At 44.6% G+C, this 13976-nt stretch overlaps 1 protein-coding gene across 5 annotated transcripts in view; it reads left to right on the forward strand.

Annotated features, from left to right (window-relative positions):
- Window positions 1-13976, forward strand: part of DORIP1 (dopamine receptor interacting protein 1) — a 93802-nt gene that overhangs the window by 73239 nt on the left and 6587 nt on the right. For all 5 annotated transcript variants that reach the window (XM_078659748.1, XM_078659749.1, XM_078659747.1 and 2 more), the window contains exon 5: window positions 6300-6434. In XM_078659748.1, coding sequence (XP_078515874.1) covers window positions 6300-6434 — 135 coding nt within the window. The remainder of the gene's footprint in view (window positions 1-6299; window positions 6435-13976) is intronic.

Genomic DNA, 13976 nt, shown 5'->3' on the forward strand with positions numbered 1-13976 from the left:
GGCTCACTGGTGCAGACGCCGCCGTCATCACACCTGAGCAAAGCAGCTCAGCCATAATGAAAAGGTTTGGGGGGGCAGCAGTCATTCTTGTCCTTTTTTGGAAGGATGATGACCGACAACACGTACCTGAACTTTTACCAGGGAGCCGTTAATGCATGCTCCAAATGTTCTCTGAAATCAATCACTGGCTAAAATACTGAAATGTGATCAATATCGGTCACAGTTACAAGAGCTTTTGCGTTATCGATGAAGATGATCTGTGGAGAGGTGTGGCTCACTGGTTAGAAGCGGCAAACCCTGATTCAGAGGTCAGGCCCGAGACCAGGGTTCAATTCCCGACGCGGCAGGGTCTTGGGCTCAATGTCCGCGGACTCGATAATTCTCGCCTCTGTGCCTACTCTAATCATGGGTCCCACTCTGCAACTCTGGGCAATAGCTTGCTTAATCTCCACAACGGCCCCAACAGCGCTGGGATGCCTGGCTTCACCTTGGGGGTGCCCAGGAGGGGACATCTCGCAGGGAAAGCCAGGAAGGGTTCCACAGCGGTATACAGCGCCAGGATGCCCCGAGATGGGGCGATAGTGCACTTTACAAGTATACACACATTTCACACATTTACATGATCTTAACAAAGAAAACGAAGCGGATGTTATTAACCACTTGGCTGCTAAGGGGTGTGGGAGTGGGTCCATTGACTTTCCATTGAAATCAATGGAAACTCCATGACGAGTTACCCTTGTCATTAGCACTGAAGGGGTTAAAGGATTGCTAAGTAATTAAGCCCTGGCATCAGAATTATATTCAAACGAATTATCCAGCACAGAGGGTGACAATATGGCGCAGCTCCGAGAGTGCCACGTTCTGTGCTCCAGCTGTGCAATCTGCGACTGACACTCTAGCGTGATTTAAAGGGACAGAAAATAATTTGGTCTGGATTTTATTTAATGCGATAAAGGCTGAGAATCATATTGCGTAAGGATGGCTGGGCGAGGAGAGAGATGTAAAAGTAGGAAGGGCTGGAGCTGGGGTATTGGGGGGGGGGAGGAGAAATGCGAGACATGGCCTGACGGCCGTGAAAAGTGTGAAGCAGGGGGCGGGGGACTGGATGCCTTTGAAGTGAAGCTCTCGGAGGCAGGTGGCTCGGTAAAAAGCGCGTGCATGAGCACATGCACTCGACGTAATCCTGATGGTTTCAGAGCTTGGATGAGCCTCTATACTCTCGTCCTATTATCGCTTGCACGATTAATAGGACGAGACCTAAAAAGAGCCATTTGGACTCCCCAGATTAACCCAAGATAGCCTTAAAGAAGAGAGACCTGGGAACTTCTCCAGTCAGACCCTCCTCTCCCCCAAATATCCCCACAACACCACTTTCTCCAGCACACTCTCCAATGCTTCCATATTCACCTACACCACAAGATGATGATGATGATGATGATGATGATCACCTTGGGGGTGGGGATGAAAACCCACAAGAGAATAATGATGACACTACTCTCCCACCACCTGATCCTTGGGATGATTATGATAATCCACCAAATGTCCCAGATCTCCCCGACCCAGACTCCTTCCCATCTAGGCCATCCCCCCCAGACGACAACATTTTGCACAGCTCATAAATAGAGCTGCACAATATCATGGGGTAGAATTACACTCTGATCCACAGGAGAAAGATTTTTTGTTGGAGACTTTCACATAGTCACAAAAATCAACAAGCATTCTACCTAATGTTAATAGGTATAATCAAACATGCACCTTACGTTTTTAAAGATCCAGTCAGGGCTAGAGTTCTCAACCCCAGGATTGAGAAAAAATATAAGCCAGCTCCCAATGATCCAGCTTATATTAAAGCACAGCTCCCTCTAGATTCCTTGGTTGGGTCAAATGCACGTAAACAAGCAAATTCCCAAACATCAGGGGATGCCCCACCTCCAGATAATGAGTCTAAATTACTGGACGCATCTGGCAAACGCATCGCCTCAAAAGCAGCAAATCACTGGCGCATTGCCAATACCCAAGCTTTACTGTCCAGGTATGATAGGGCTCACTACGATGAGCTTGAAAAGCTCATACAACATCTTCCCGTTCAGTGTACGGCTAAGGCTAATGACCTCATACAAGACGGAAAATGAATCACAAACACTTCTATAAAGTGTTCGCTTGATGCAGCCGACACAGCGTATCGTGCTATTAACACAAACCTTTTACTACGCAGATATGCATGGCTACGCATTTCTGGTTTTAAACAAGATGTACAGTTCAAAATTCTTAATCAACCCTTTGTTTAAGAACACTTATTTGGACACATCTTTGGAAAAAATGAAGAAGGACCCAGAAACCGCAATGTCCATGGAAGCACTACAGGCAACAACCACTAGAGGTTCCTTTTGTCGCTCCTTCTAAAGGGGCGCCTCTAAAACTATTGGGACAGACAACACCTCATCCTCCTCCAAAAACATTACTCAAACCTCCCCTAACAGAGGTTACTTCATAGGAGGTTATAGAGGCAGCAACAACAAGGGTAGAGGCAGCAGTAATAACACCTGCACCTCTCCAACTACAAAACAGTGTCTTCCCTCCACTTCCCCCGACCATTCCACTCCAGTCGGGGGGAGACTATCACAGTTCGTACCTGTCTGGAACTCCATCACCACAGACAAGTGGATAAGACAAATTATCCAGTATGGTTACTGTCTAGAACTTATTTCAACTCCTCCATTCATACCCCTCAAACAACGTCCAATCTCCACAGAACATCTGACCCTGTTAAAACAAGAGGTTTTCTCCTTATTACAAAAACACATTCCCATACCTCATCAAGGAACAGAGGTTTACTGCGTTTACCTTCTAATCCCAAAGAAGGACGGTACTCTCAGACCAATACTAGACCTTCGACCGTTAAATCTGTACATATAGTCGGACCTCTTCCACATGATCACTCTCCAACCGGTTCACCCGCTGCTCCAACAGGGCGATTTCCTTGCCACTCTAGACTTCAAAGATGCCTACTTTCATATTCCCATTCACCCCGCTCACAGAAAATATCTACGGTTTGCAGTGGACGGACAGCACTATCAATTCAAAGTCCTCCCATTCGGAGTGACTACAGCACCCCGAGTCTTCACAAAATGTCACAGTAGTCGCAACTCGTTTGCGCAGACAACACTTTCACGTGTTTCCCTATCTCGACGACTTGCTCATAAAAGCCAAGTCACACACACACACAGTGTACACAATGCACACAGAACAATCCAACTGCTCAACAATTTGAGATTCACGATAAACCTACCCAAGTCACACCTTCAACCGTCCCACCTCATTCAGTATCTAGGTGCCACAATAGATACCTCAAAAGCCCTTGCATACCTCAATCCACTCAGGATAGCCAGCATGCAAGCTCTCATATCAAGATTTCAACCTCAACACTTCCTTCCAGCTCAAATGTTCATGCAGTTAATAGAAATGGCATCTTACATCCTAATCGTTCCTTATGCAAGACTTCAGATGTGTCCCTTACAAGAATGTTTAGCACATCAGTGGAACCAAGGTCAGTTAACAGATCTGGTGTTGGTAGACAGCCGCACCCATCGCTCTCTGCTCTCCTCTCTGCACAAAACCTATCCAAAGGGTGGCCGTTCCTCGACCCAGTTCCACAGATAGTGCTAACCACAGCCGCATCATTCACCGGTTGGGGAGCTCATCTCCAAAACCTAACCGTACAGGGTATATGGGCCCATCAACAGAAATAACTCCACATAAATCACCTGGAATTACTGGCAATCTTTCTACCACTAAAGTCTTTTCAACTTTGCTAGTAGGCAAAGCTGTCTTGATCTGTACAGACAACATGACAGCAATGTATTCCATACAAAAACGGGGGGGGGGACACCCTTCAGCTTTCACAACTAGCACAAAGCATGGAGATGGGGCATTCCTCAAAACATTTGCCTCCATGAGATTATCTACCAGGAGTGCACAATCAAATCGCGGATCTGCTCAGTTGGCAAACACAGCAGATCAACGAATGGGAACTTCATACTCCAGTTTTTCTTCCATTCTTTCACATGTGGGGTCATCCAGACAGAGATCTGTTCGCCACTCACCAAAGCGCAAAATGCCCAAGCTTTGCCTCCGGATATCCACACCCATTGTCCAAAGGCAATGCGCTATGAATTAACTGGTAAGGCAGAGTTGCATACATTTTTCCGCCTCTCTCGCTCATTCCGTTACTGGTTCGGAAGCTCAAACACTCCCTCACAATGATCCTAGTTGCTCCAACATGGGCACGCCAACTATGGTTTACAACCTTGTTGGAACTTTCAGTAGTGACTCATCAAAAGCTCCACCTCTCCCCCACGTTCCTCACTTAGAACCAAGGAGAGATACGGCACCCATATCCCAATAAACTCAATCTTGCGATCTGGCTCCTGAAGTCCTACAGTTTGGCTACCTTAATCTTCCGCCAGACTGCATGAACATCTTTAAAGAGGCTAGACGTCCTACTACTAGAGCATGCTATGCAGCAAAGAGGAATCGCTTAATCATTTATTGTACAAATAACAAAATCGCTCTGCTAGATGCTTCCATCCAAAATATTATGTTATCTTTTGCATTTATAACAATGTAAGCTAGCATATACAAATATATGGCTGCATCTTGCAGCAATTGCTGCTTATCTTCAAAACAGACATTTGTTGTTGTTTCGGGTACCCACTATCAAAGCGTTTATGGAAGGACTTGAATATTTCCACCTATAGTTCCACCTTTTTCTGTATGGAATCTCAATATAGTTCTCGCCAAACTCGTCGTTCCCCCCCATTTGAACCTCTGCACAAATGCGAGCTACAGTTCCTTACTTTGGAAAGTAGCCTTCCAGGTAGCTATCACATCACTTAGGAGAGTTAGTGAACTCCAGGCATTAACCATACAAGAACCATTTTTACAAATACACCATAGTGAAGTGGTTCTTAGGCCTAATCCAAAATTTCTGCCTAAAGTGGGATCTACTTTTCACCTTAATCAGTCAGTTGAACTTCCAGTTTATTTTCCGTCAACCAGACTCAGTGGCAGAACGCGCTCTCCAGACACTAGACGTTATAAGAGCGATACTCTACTGCATCCAAAGAACTACAAGTTTTAGAAAAACAAACCAACTTTTTGTAGCTTTCTTCCCACCTCACAAAGGCAATCCAAGTTCAAAAACAGGAATTGCAAGATGAATTGTCAGATGCATCCAAATATGCGGTCTCAAAGCTAAACGCACATTAATTATTCCCCCTAGAGCTCATTCCACACGCAAACTAGGGGCTTCTATGCCATTCTTAGGGAACATACCCCTAGATCACATCTGCAAAGCAGCAACTTGGTCTACACCGCATACTTTCACTAAACACTATTGTGTAGATGTGCAAGCAAAGCAACAAGCAACTGTGGGCCAGGCTGTATTAAGAACACTTTTTCAAATTACTGCAACGGATACAGGTTGCCACCGCTAGGGAGGAAAACTGCTTTATAGTCTATGCTAAAGTATACAATCTGCAGCTCATATGCCTCAAACGGAAAATGCTACTTACCATTATGCATCTGTTCTTGGTGTGTAGAGTTGTATAGGCCCACCCACCTCCCCGGGTACCTTTACCTGCTGCAGTATTATCTTATTTAGATACATCACATGGACATCCTTTTATATTCTCTTACTAACTCCATCATCACCCTTTATGGCGAAAAACAATCTAAAGATGGAGTCGATGCCCATGCACACTATCACCATAAGGGGGAGTCACCTATCTCTGACTATAAAGACTTCTTCGACAAAAACAAAGTGCAAACATCCGAGCTCAACACCAGATGGTGATCTATGCTAAAGTATACAACTCTACAGCTCTACATGCCAAGAACAGATGCATACTGGTAAGTAGCATATTCCTTTTTCTTCTCTAGTATCTTTCATAACTGCACACAAAGGTTGAAGTTTATCTTAGTGGCTAAAACGGCTTTTATTCATTCTATTTCATGAGATATGGTGCCCTGTAGGGTTAGTGTGGTTCCAGGCCTTCTAGCAAGAAATGAAATGGCTAGACTAACAACACCTGTTACATGTAAGTGTTTAATACAGTCATGTGTAGAGTTTTATGTAAGTGTGTGAATTGGTGCTAGTAGATAATAAGTAACTTTTTAATCTAAGCTAGAGTAAAAGGAAACACATCTGCTGTCCTTGTTAAGTCAGATTTCTAATGTAGACTGTGAACTTCCAGAAAAGAGTAAATCGCCTGCCTTTTTCTCTTTAATGTTTTAAATAGGTGTGATGGATTGAGAGAATTCTCTCAGCGGGTTTTCTGTCATGGAGCACCTCCCTTTGTTATTTTAAATATGCAGCAGTGGAAGTCTGAAGAACTTGCATATGTACCTTATTACTTGGGGTTATCCGATCACAAGTAAGTTTTGCTTATCCTTTCTTTATCGTTCTTCCTATTTACCTTTTCACCTTCTGTTTTCGGTCTATGCTGGTAGAGTTTTGTGAGCCACCCAATCTGTCACTGTTACCCCAAGACACTAGGCGGCAGCCCTGCACCCCCTCCAATCCTGTTTTAACCTCCAATTGTAGTTAAGCCAAGGTTTGGAATCAAGCCAGTGGGGTAAAGGTGTGGACTTCGGGAAGCAGAGCCCTCCAGTTTTATATACAGAAATTTCCTCCCGTGAAGTAATGGTGAGAAAGAACTATGTTGAGCTTCTTACATGTACTACTGTTAATCTGGCTCCTGCTAAATTTATTGGCTATTTACAGAGTAGAAAATAGGGGGAATCCAAGTATGGTACTTGGATCACTGCAAGAAACACACTAGATGGACTGTCAATCCGTCAAATAGTTGAAATAAGTGTTAACTGTATTCCAAAAAGCCCAAACTGGTTGGGGCACAGGACTTTTGCTTAATTCATCACATGTTTTTCCTGCAAGACTATTAAGGTGAGAAAATAGAGAACGTTTAATGTCCCTCGAGCATCAAAATTGCGCTATGGGGCAGGCATTTAACAGCAAATGCTTCCAGTATCTTCCCCTTGATGTACAATATACACCCAAATTTTCACTTTTCACTTTTTTTTTTCTCCACTTCTATAAACTTAATTAATTGTGCAAGTGCCTGTGGTGGTTGATTGGGCTTGAGATTTGTTTATATTTCTCATCTTTTTTCTTCATCTTCGGCTGTTTTTTTTCCTGCTTAGTGTTTACCTTTAGCAGGTATAATTTTTGTGATCCTGTTTTTGTGATGGCAAAGGCACATGAATGTTGGATAGAGTCTCTTATCAAGGGTCTATTTGGCTACTTGATGACCACATTACCTCATAGGTTGCTCTTCTATGAATCCAAGACCACTATTGAATTGTTCATATTTCATCAATGTATGCCTATGACCTAAGAAGACATCAGGTAGAGAGCTAGCAGTGATTTTGCTTTTTATCAATCCTCCCTGTCTAGCCTCTGCCTCCTCTTGCCATCTCTCCTAAGCACAAGTTTATCCACCATTAGATCCGACCTGCAGCAGTTCACTTCAAGTGCACCAGGCTTACTCTCTATTACAGTCTTGTGTTCCAGAGGCTGTCCCACTTTCACACTTTTACGAAATGTGGTTAGGGGAAATGGGGGGGAATCCTGAGGGATTCGTATTAACTTGTTCCCCGTTGCACCACAGCCAAGACTATGCCCCTGGTGATCTCCCGCAAAGGCGGAAACGTTCGCCACCCCCCATAGCACCTCCGCTTTGAGACCTCTGGTGGTCAGTAGAGCTCTAGAGTCCCGACGTGAAGGCAGAAACAGAGGCTTGAGCACGTCCTTAAAGAACAGAAACCATATTGGAAACCAAACAGCCCTGCCCCAAACCGCAACCCGTAATGTCAAACTCCTCCCCACCCATTAACACTTTTTTACTCCTGTTAGGAGTCCAGATCAATCCTGAGAGCCGGCTAATTTGCTGATAGAAGATCATGTGGCCTTTTTTTTTAACATTTGCATAACTCGAACATGAAGAATCAAATGGCAGTTAACCTTTTCAGCTTTAGTTCTAATGGTCACAGAGATCCAATTTCTCTCTGGGGATTTTCCTAGGCATTATGTTGTTCTTCAGAATCGTTTTTCCTTACCTGGAAGTAATATATTTTCACGGAAGGCAGGCAGTGACTTAAAGTCCATAAGGCCCAACTCCATCTTATGCAGACCATTACTCCATTTTCTGTATTTCTACAGAATCCTCATCATGTCTGCCTTTGACCCAGTTGTCATTTGTCCTTATCTGAGTACCTGTGAAAAGTGTCACGTCACTCGCACATAGAGGTCGATAAGGCACCTGATGGGACACCGGTCTAAAACACTTGCCTCGTCAGCTGTGTTTTAAGGTCAAACAAGAACAATAGTCCAAATAGTGTAGCCTGAATTGTCATTATACGTTTACCTTACCCGTTTCTGAAAATGCGTCTTAGGCTAGCGTCTTGGTTGATATTGGTTATGCCAGAAATTCCTACGGTTATATGGAAAATTCCCATCTTAGCTAAGATATTATAAAAGTCCCGACACTTTACCGCTTGTCAGGAGATGTCTTTTGCCCCGACTACTGCACAAGATACTGCTTGAGAAGATCTTGACTGCATCGCACTTTCTACTGAAAGCGCATATCTAGCCTGGTTCAGGAGGAAAGGAGCTGATGCGACGCATGTTTGCCTTTCACTGGAAACACACCCTTCCCAACTAATGATAATTACAGCTCTTGGTTGTAAACAGGTATGCAGTGCGCGGACTCCATAAGAAACTCTAAATACAAGTTATAGTACTCCATGCTTTCCTAGCATGTCATATATATGTAGATGTTCGAGGCATGTGAGCTGTAGATCACATGCTTTGTATACTCTTGCCTTCTAGTGTTGGGTCCAGATGTTTACAAGTTTTTTTTCTTCGAAGAAGTCTTTCCAGTCACGAGGTATTTGAGTCCTACTTTCGGTGATATTGCACTTCAGCATCAACTCCATTGCTCGATAGTTTTTTCTGCCATCGGATTCGGACGTGTATCGTTGCGCTTCGCTTCGAAACCATTTCTTCGGTTTTCCCTCGGTGCGCAGTCCACTCTACTCTTGTCGGTATTGTTTTCAAACGTGTATCCCACTTCTCCGTGTATCGTATCCGTAGAGGAAAACCTCTACGTCGATTGGAGATCTTGGGAAGGCTGTCCGGCCTAACCGCGTCGGTCCACTTCGCAGTCGCTGGAACGGACTCCATTTGAATTCTACCCTCGGTGTCGCGCCAAGTATACTTGCACGAAGTCTGCTACTTGTGCTTGTCTCCGGAGCACAACGAAGAAAACTGCGACGCATGTAAATCGTTCTGATCAAAGAAAACGCTCTGTGATCGTCTGGCTCGATGTCGCAAGATGCAAAGCCAAAATGTCAAATACACTCCGGACATCTTCGGCAAAGAATCCAAGCAGGAATTCGATGCACAAAGGTCTGAGGAAGAAAAAGAGGAACTTGTCTCCATCCCGGAATCGGACTCTGAGTCGGAATGAGACTTGCCGCAAGGTCAGCGTACTGTGAGTACTGAATGCCCCTTAACCCAAAACAAAAAGCTTCGGTCCAACCCTGCATTCAGGCCACGGTCGGCACAGCTCAGCACCGAAACATGTCTCTAAGCCTTCCGGCTTGTGATCCAGTTGGCCAAAGACTGGCACTGAGCCGAAGCATTCGGGCTCAAAGCCAAAATCGGCTTTGGAGCCGAAATCCTTGACACACAAAGACAAAGCCTCCTTCGGCACCGAAACCTTCGACTTCAAAAACTGATGGCACCCCGGCACCGAAATCCTAGGCACCGAAACCTAAAACTGTGCCTCCGAAGCAGCGTCCAAATTTCGACGCCCCAACACCCAAATCCGACCCAAAGCAAAAGGAACTCTACAAAAATTCTGATACAGGACGTGTACCTGAGTCACTAGAAGAACCTTTCTTCATTCTTTTCAAGAGGAAGAATGTGGATACTAATCCTCCTACTTGACCACGCCCCCCTGCACCAGCCTCTCCACCTTTACGTCATTTATTGATCACATCAAATAACACTCCACCACCATCACCTGATGAGCAGGATGATGATGGGAATGTGGGGGGACAATCTTGTACCGATAGATCCCTGGAAAGACTACCACACAGATTCACCTATAATAACGACCCAGATCTTTACCCTGAAAAGCCTTCTCCTCCTGACGACATTGTATGACATCTAGAGTTGCTAACTAGAACTGCAGAATATCATGGGGTGCAGTTACACAGGGAAGATTTCCTATTTGAAACCCTTGGTACCACACATTGGGCTAGTCACACTCTGCGCCTATGCTTAAAGGCATGATGAGACATACTGACGACATCTTCAAAGATCCAGTGCAGGCTCGCATTCTTACCCCCAGAATTGACAAAAAATATAAGGCTGCTCCTTCAGCTCCAGTCTTTATTAAAGGTCAGCTACCACTAGACTCTTTGGTAGTCTCTAATTCCCATAAAAGGGCCAATTCGCAGACCACAGGTGATGCTCCCCCTCCAGACAAAGAGTCATAACTGTTAGACACCTCTGGTAAACAAGTAGCTGCCCAAGCAGCAAACCATTGGCACATTGCCAACACCCATGCCCTACTAGCCAGATACGATAGGGCAGACTGGGACGAAATGGAGCAGTTGCTGCAACACCTTCCAAATGAATACAAAACAAGGGGCTCAAGATCTAGTCCAGGAAGGAAAGCTCATATCCAATTCCTCAAGAAGATGCGCTTCAGATGCGGCAGACACCGCAGCTAGGGAGGTCAACACTAGTGTTTTACTAAGAAGACCTGCATGGTCAAGGATTTCTGGGTTCAAACCAGAAGTGCAACAGTCTATATATATATATATATATATATATATATATATATATATATATATATATATAAACTCCTTTTGACAAGGAGCATCTCTTTGGCCTGAAATAGATAATCATTAGAAACTATGAAAAAAGACACAGAGGTAGCCAAGTCTACGGTAGCTCTACAGTCTGCTTCTGTCGCTCCTTATACCGTGGGGGGGGGTCTAAAACCAATACTGCCACCTCTTACAAAGGCAACAGCCAATCTTCCTCTACAAGAGGTTTCTTTAGAGGGGGATATAGAGGTAACAACAACAATGGTCGAGGCAAGGGTTCCGCGCTGCATAATTCCCCCTCTCCCAACAAACAGCGACTTGTCCACACCTCCTTCCCGCAGTCATTTAACACCTGTCGGGGGACGTCTTCTACAATTCCTTCCCATTTGGCAATCTCTCATCACAGACAAATGGGTGTTAGGAACTAGCCAATATGGTTATTGCCTGGAGCATACCTACATTCCTCCAAACATACCACCACATTCTCTCAAAATGTCGCCAGAACATTTACATCTACTTCAGCAAGAGGTAGTCTCTCCTCTCCAAAGGAGCCATAGAACCTGTGCCGTTAAAACATCAAGGGACCGGTGTGTACTCCCTTTATTTTCTTATTCCCAAAAAGGATGGCTCCTTGAGACCCATTCTAGACCTCTGAGAACTAAACCTCTACATACTTACAGAGCATTTCCACATGGTGACACTGCAACAAGTGTTCCCGCTTCTAAAGCAGGGTGATTGTATGTCTACTCTGGATTAAAAGATGCATATCTCCATATTGGTCATCATTACCAATTCAAAGTACTACCATTTGGAGTCACCACTGCTCCCAGGGTATTTACCAAATGCCTCGCGGTAGTCGCAGCACATCTCAGGAGACAACACATCCATATCTTCCCATACCTGGACGACTGGCTTATCAAAGCCAGCACTTACCAAATGTGTCTTAAACTCACTCAAACCACTATTCATTTACTTCAAAGACTAGGATTTACAGTAAATGTGTTGAAGTCTCACCTGCAGCCTTCCAACAGACAAACGTATCTGGGAGCCACAATAGACGCTCACAAAGCACTAGCCTCTTCCCAATGCAGCCAGGATTCACAATATTCAGTCCCTTCTCACTCATTTTCAGCCCAACCAAGCATTGCCAGCAAAAGTATTCATGCAACTGTTAGGGATGATGGCGTCTTGCATTATAATTTTTTGCCATGCAATACTTAAGATGCATCCCCTCAAGAATGCTTAGCAAGTCAGTGGAACCAGTTGCAGGGTCTGTTGACCAATCTTGTGTTGGTAGATGGTCGCACCCATCGCTCTCTATAGTGGTGGAACCCACAAAATCTACCCAAATACCAGCCTTTTCTCAATCCTGTTCCACAGACCCTGCTAACAGCAGACACATTGCTCACTGGTTAGGGCGCTCACCTGCAGACTCGCACAATCCAAGGATTGTGGACTTTAAAATACAAGCGCCTCCATATCAATCACCTAGAGCTACTAGCAGTGTTTCTAGCGCTCAAAGCCTTTCAACCTCACCTAACAGGCAAAACTGTCCTAGTCCGCACAGACAACATGACAGCTATGTATTATGTAGAAAATCAGGTGGGGGTGGCACACTCTCTCGAACTGTCACGCCTAACACAAGCCATTTGGAAATGGGCCATATATCAAAAAACTTGCCTCCTAGCAGAACATCTTCCAGGAGTAAACCATCAGATTGCAGACCTTCTCAGCAGACAGAGACCGCAAATCCACGAATGGGAGCTTCATCCCCAGGTTCTTCTTCCCTACTTTCAGGAATGGGGATTCCCACACATAGACCTGTTCACCACAGCTCAAAATGCCAAAGCTTCACCTTCAGGTTCCCACACCTGCTCTCCAAAGGCAATGCCCTATGAATGAACTGGTCAGGGATAATTGCTTACACTTTTCCGCCTCTCCCACTCATTCCGCTTGTAGTTTGGAAGCTCAGACAAACGCCCCTCAAACCGATCCTCATGGGCATGCCAACCTTGGTACACCACCCTGTTAGAGCTCTCAATAGTTCCACACCAAAAGCTGCATCTCAATTCCAGTCTCCTCACTCCGAACCATGGAGAAATCAGGCATCCAAATCCAAAGGAACTCAACCTGGCGATTTGGCTCCTGAGGTCATAGTTTGGTTATTTACAATTACTACCCGATTGTATGAACATCCTAAAATAGGCTAGGAGATCTACTACTAGGGCATGTTATGCAGCAAAATGAAATACCAATAACAGGATCAATCCCCTTGATGCCTCGGTGCAGAACATCTGATACCTCTTACACTTCAGCAATTTGGACTAGCCTACACATCCATTTGATTGCATTTAGCAGCAGTAGCTGCATATTTACAAAACTGACAACACTGATCTCTATTCAAAGTACCAGTGAATAAGGCCTTTATGGAAGGACTAAAGAGAGTCATACCGCCAAGAGTTCACCTGCACCAGTATGGAACTTAAACATTGTCCTTCATAGGCTGATGGGTCTGTCTTTTAAACCAATGCACAAGTGTCCATTACAATTCCTCTCTTGGAAGGTTGCTTTTCTTATCGCAATCAATTCCTTAAGAAGAGTTGGTGAACTCCAGGCACTAACTATAAAAGCACTTTTCTTTCAACTTCACAAACACAAAGTGGTTCTTCGAACCAATCCCAGATTTCTACTTAAAGTGGTTTATGCTTTTCACATCAATCAGTTAAGTTACTCGTGTTCTTTCTTCAACCTGATTCTGTAGCAGAACAAGGTCTACACACATTAGATGTTAGGAGAGTTCTACCATATTATGTGGAAAGAAGAAAAGGTTAGAGGCATGTGATCACATGCTATGCATAGATCGCCATCCAGTATTGGGTCCGGATGTTTGCACTTCGAAGAAGTCTTCCTAGTCACGAGGTAGGTGACTCCTCCTTTAGGTGATAATGCGCATGGTCATCAACTCCGCGTGGTCATCCACTCCTTCTTCAGATTGTTTTTTTCGGATGTTACTTGCTGCGCTCCGGTTCGACACCGATCCTTCGTTTTCCCTCTGT

Source organism: Lissotriton helveticus, chromosome 9, assembly GCF_964261635.1.
Source record: "Lissotriton helveticus chromosome 9, aLisHel1.1, whole genome shotgun sequence".
Classification (NCBI taxonomy): Eukaryota; Metazoa; Chordata; class Amphibia; order Caudata; family Salamandridae; genus Lissotriton; species Lissotriton helveticus.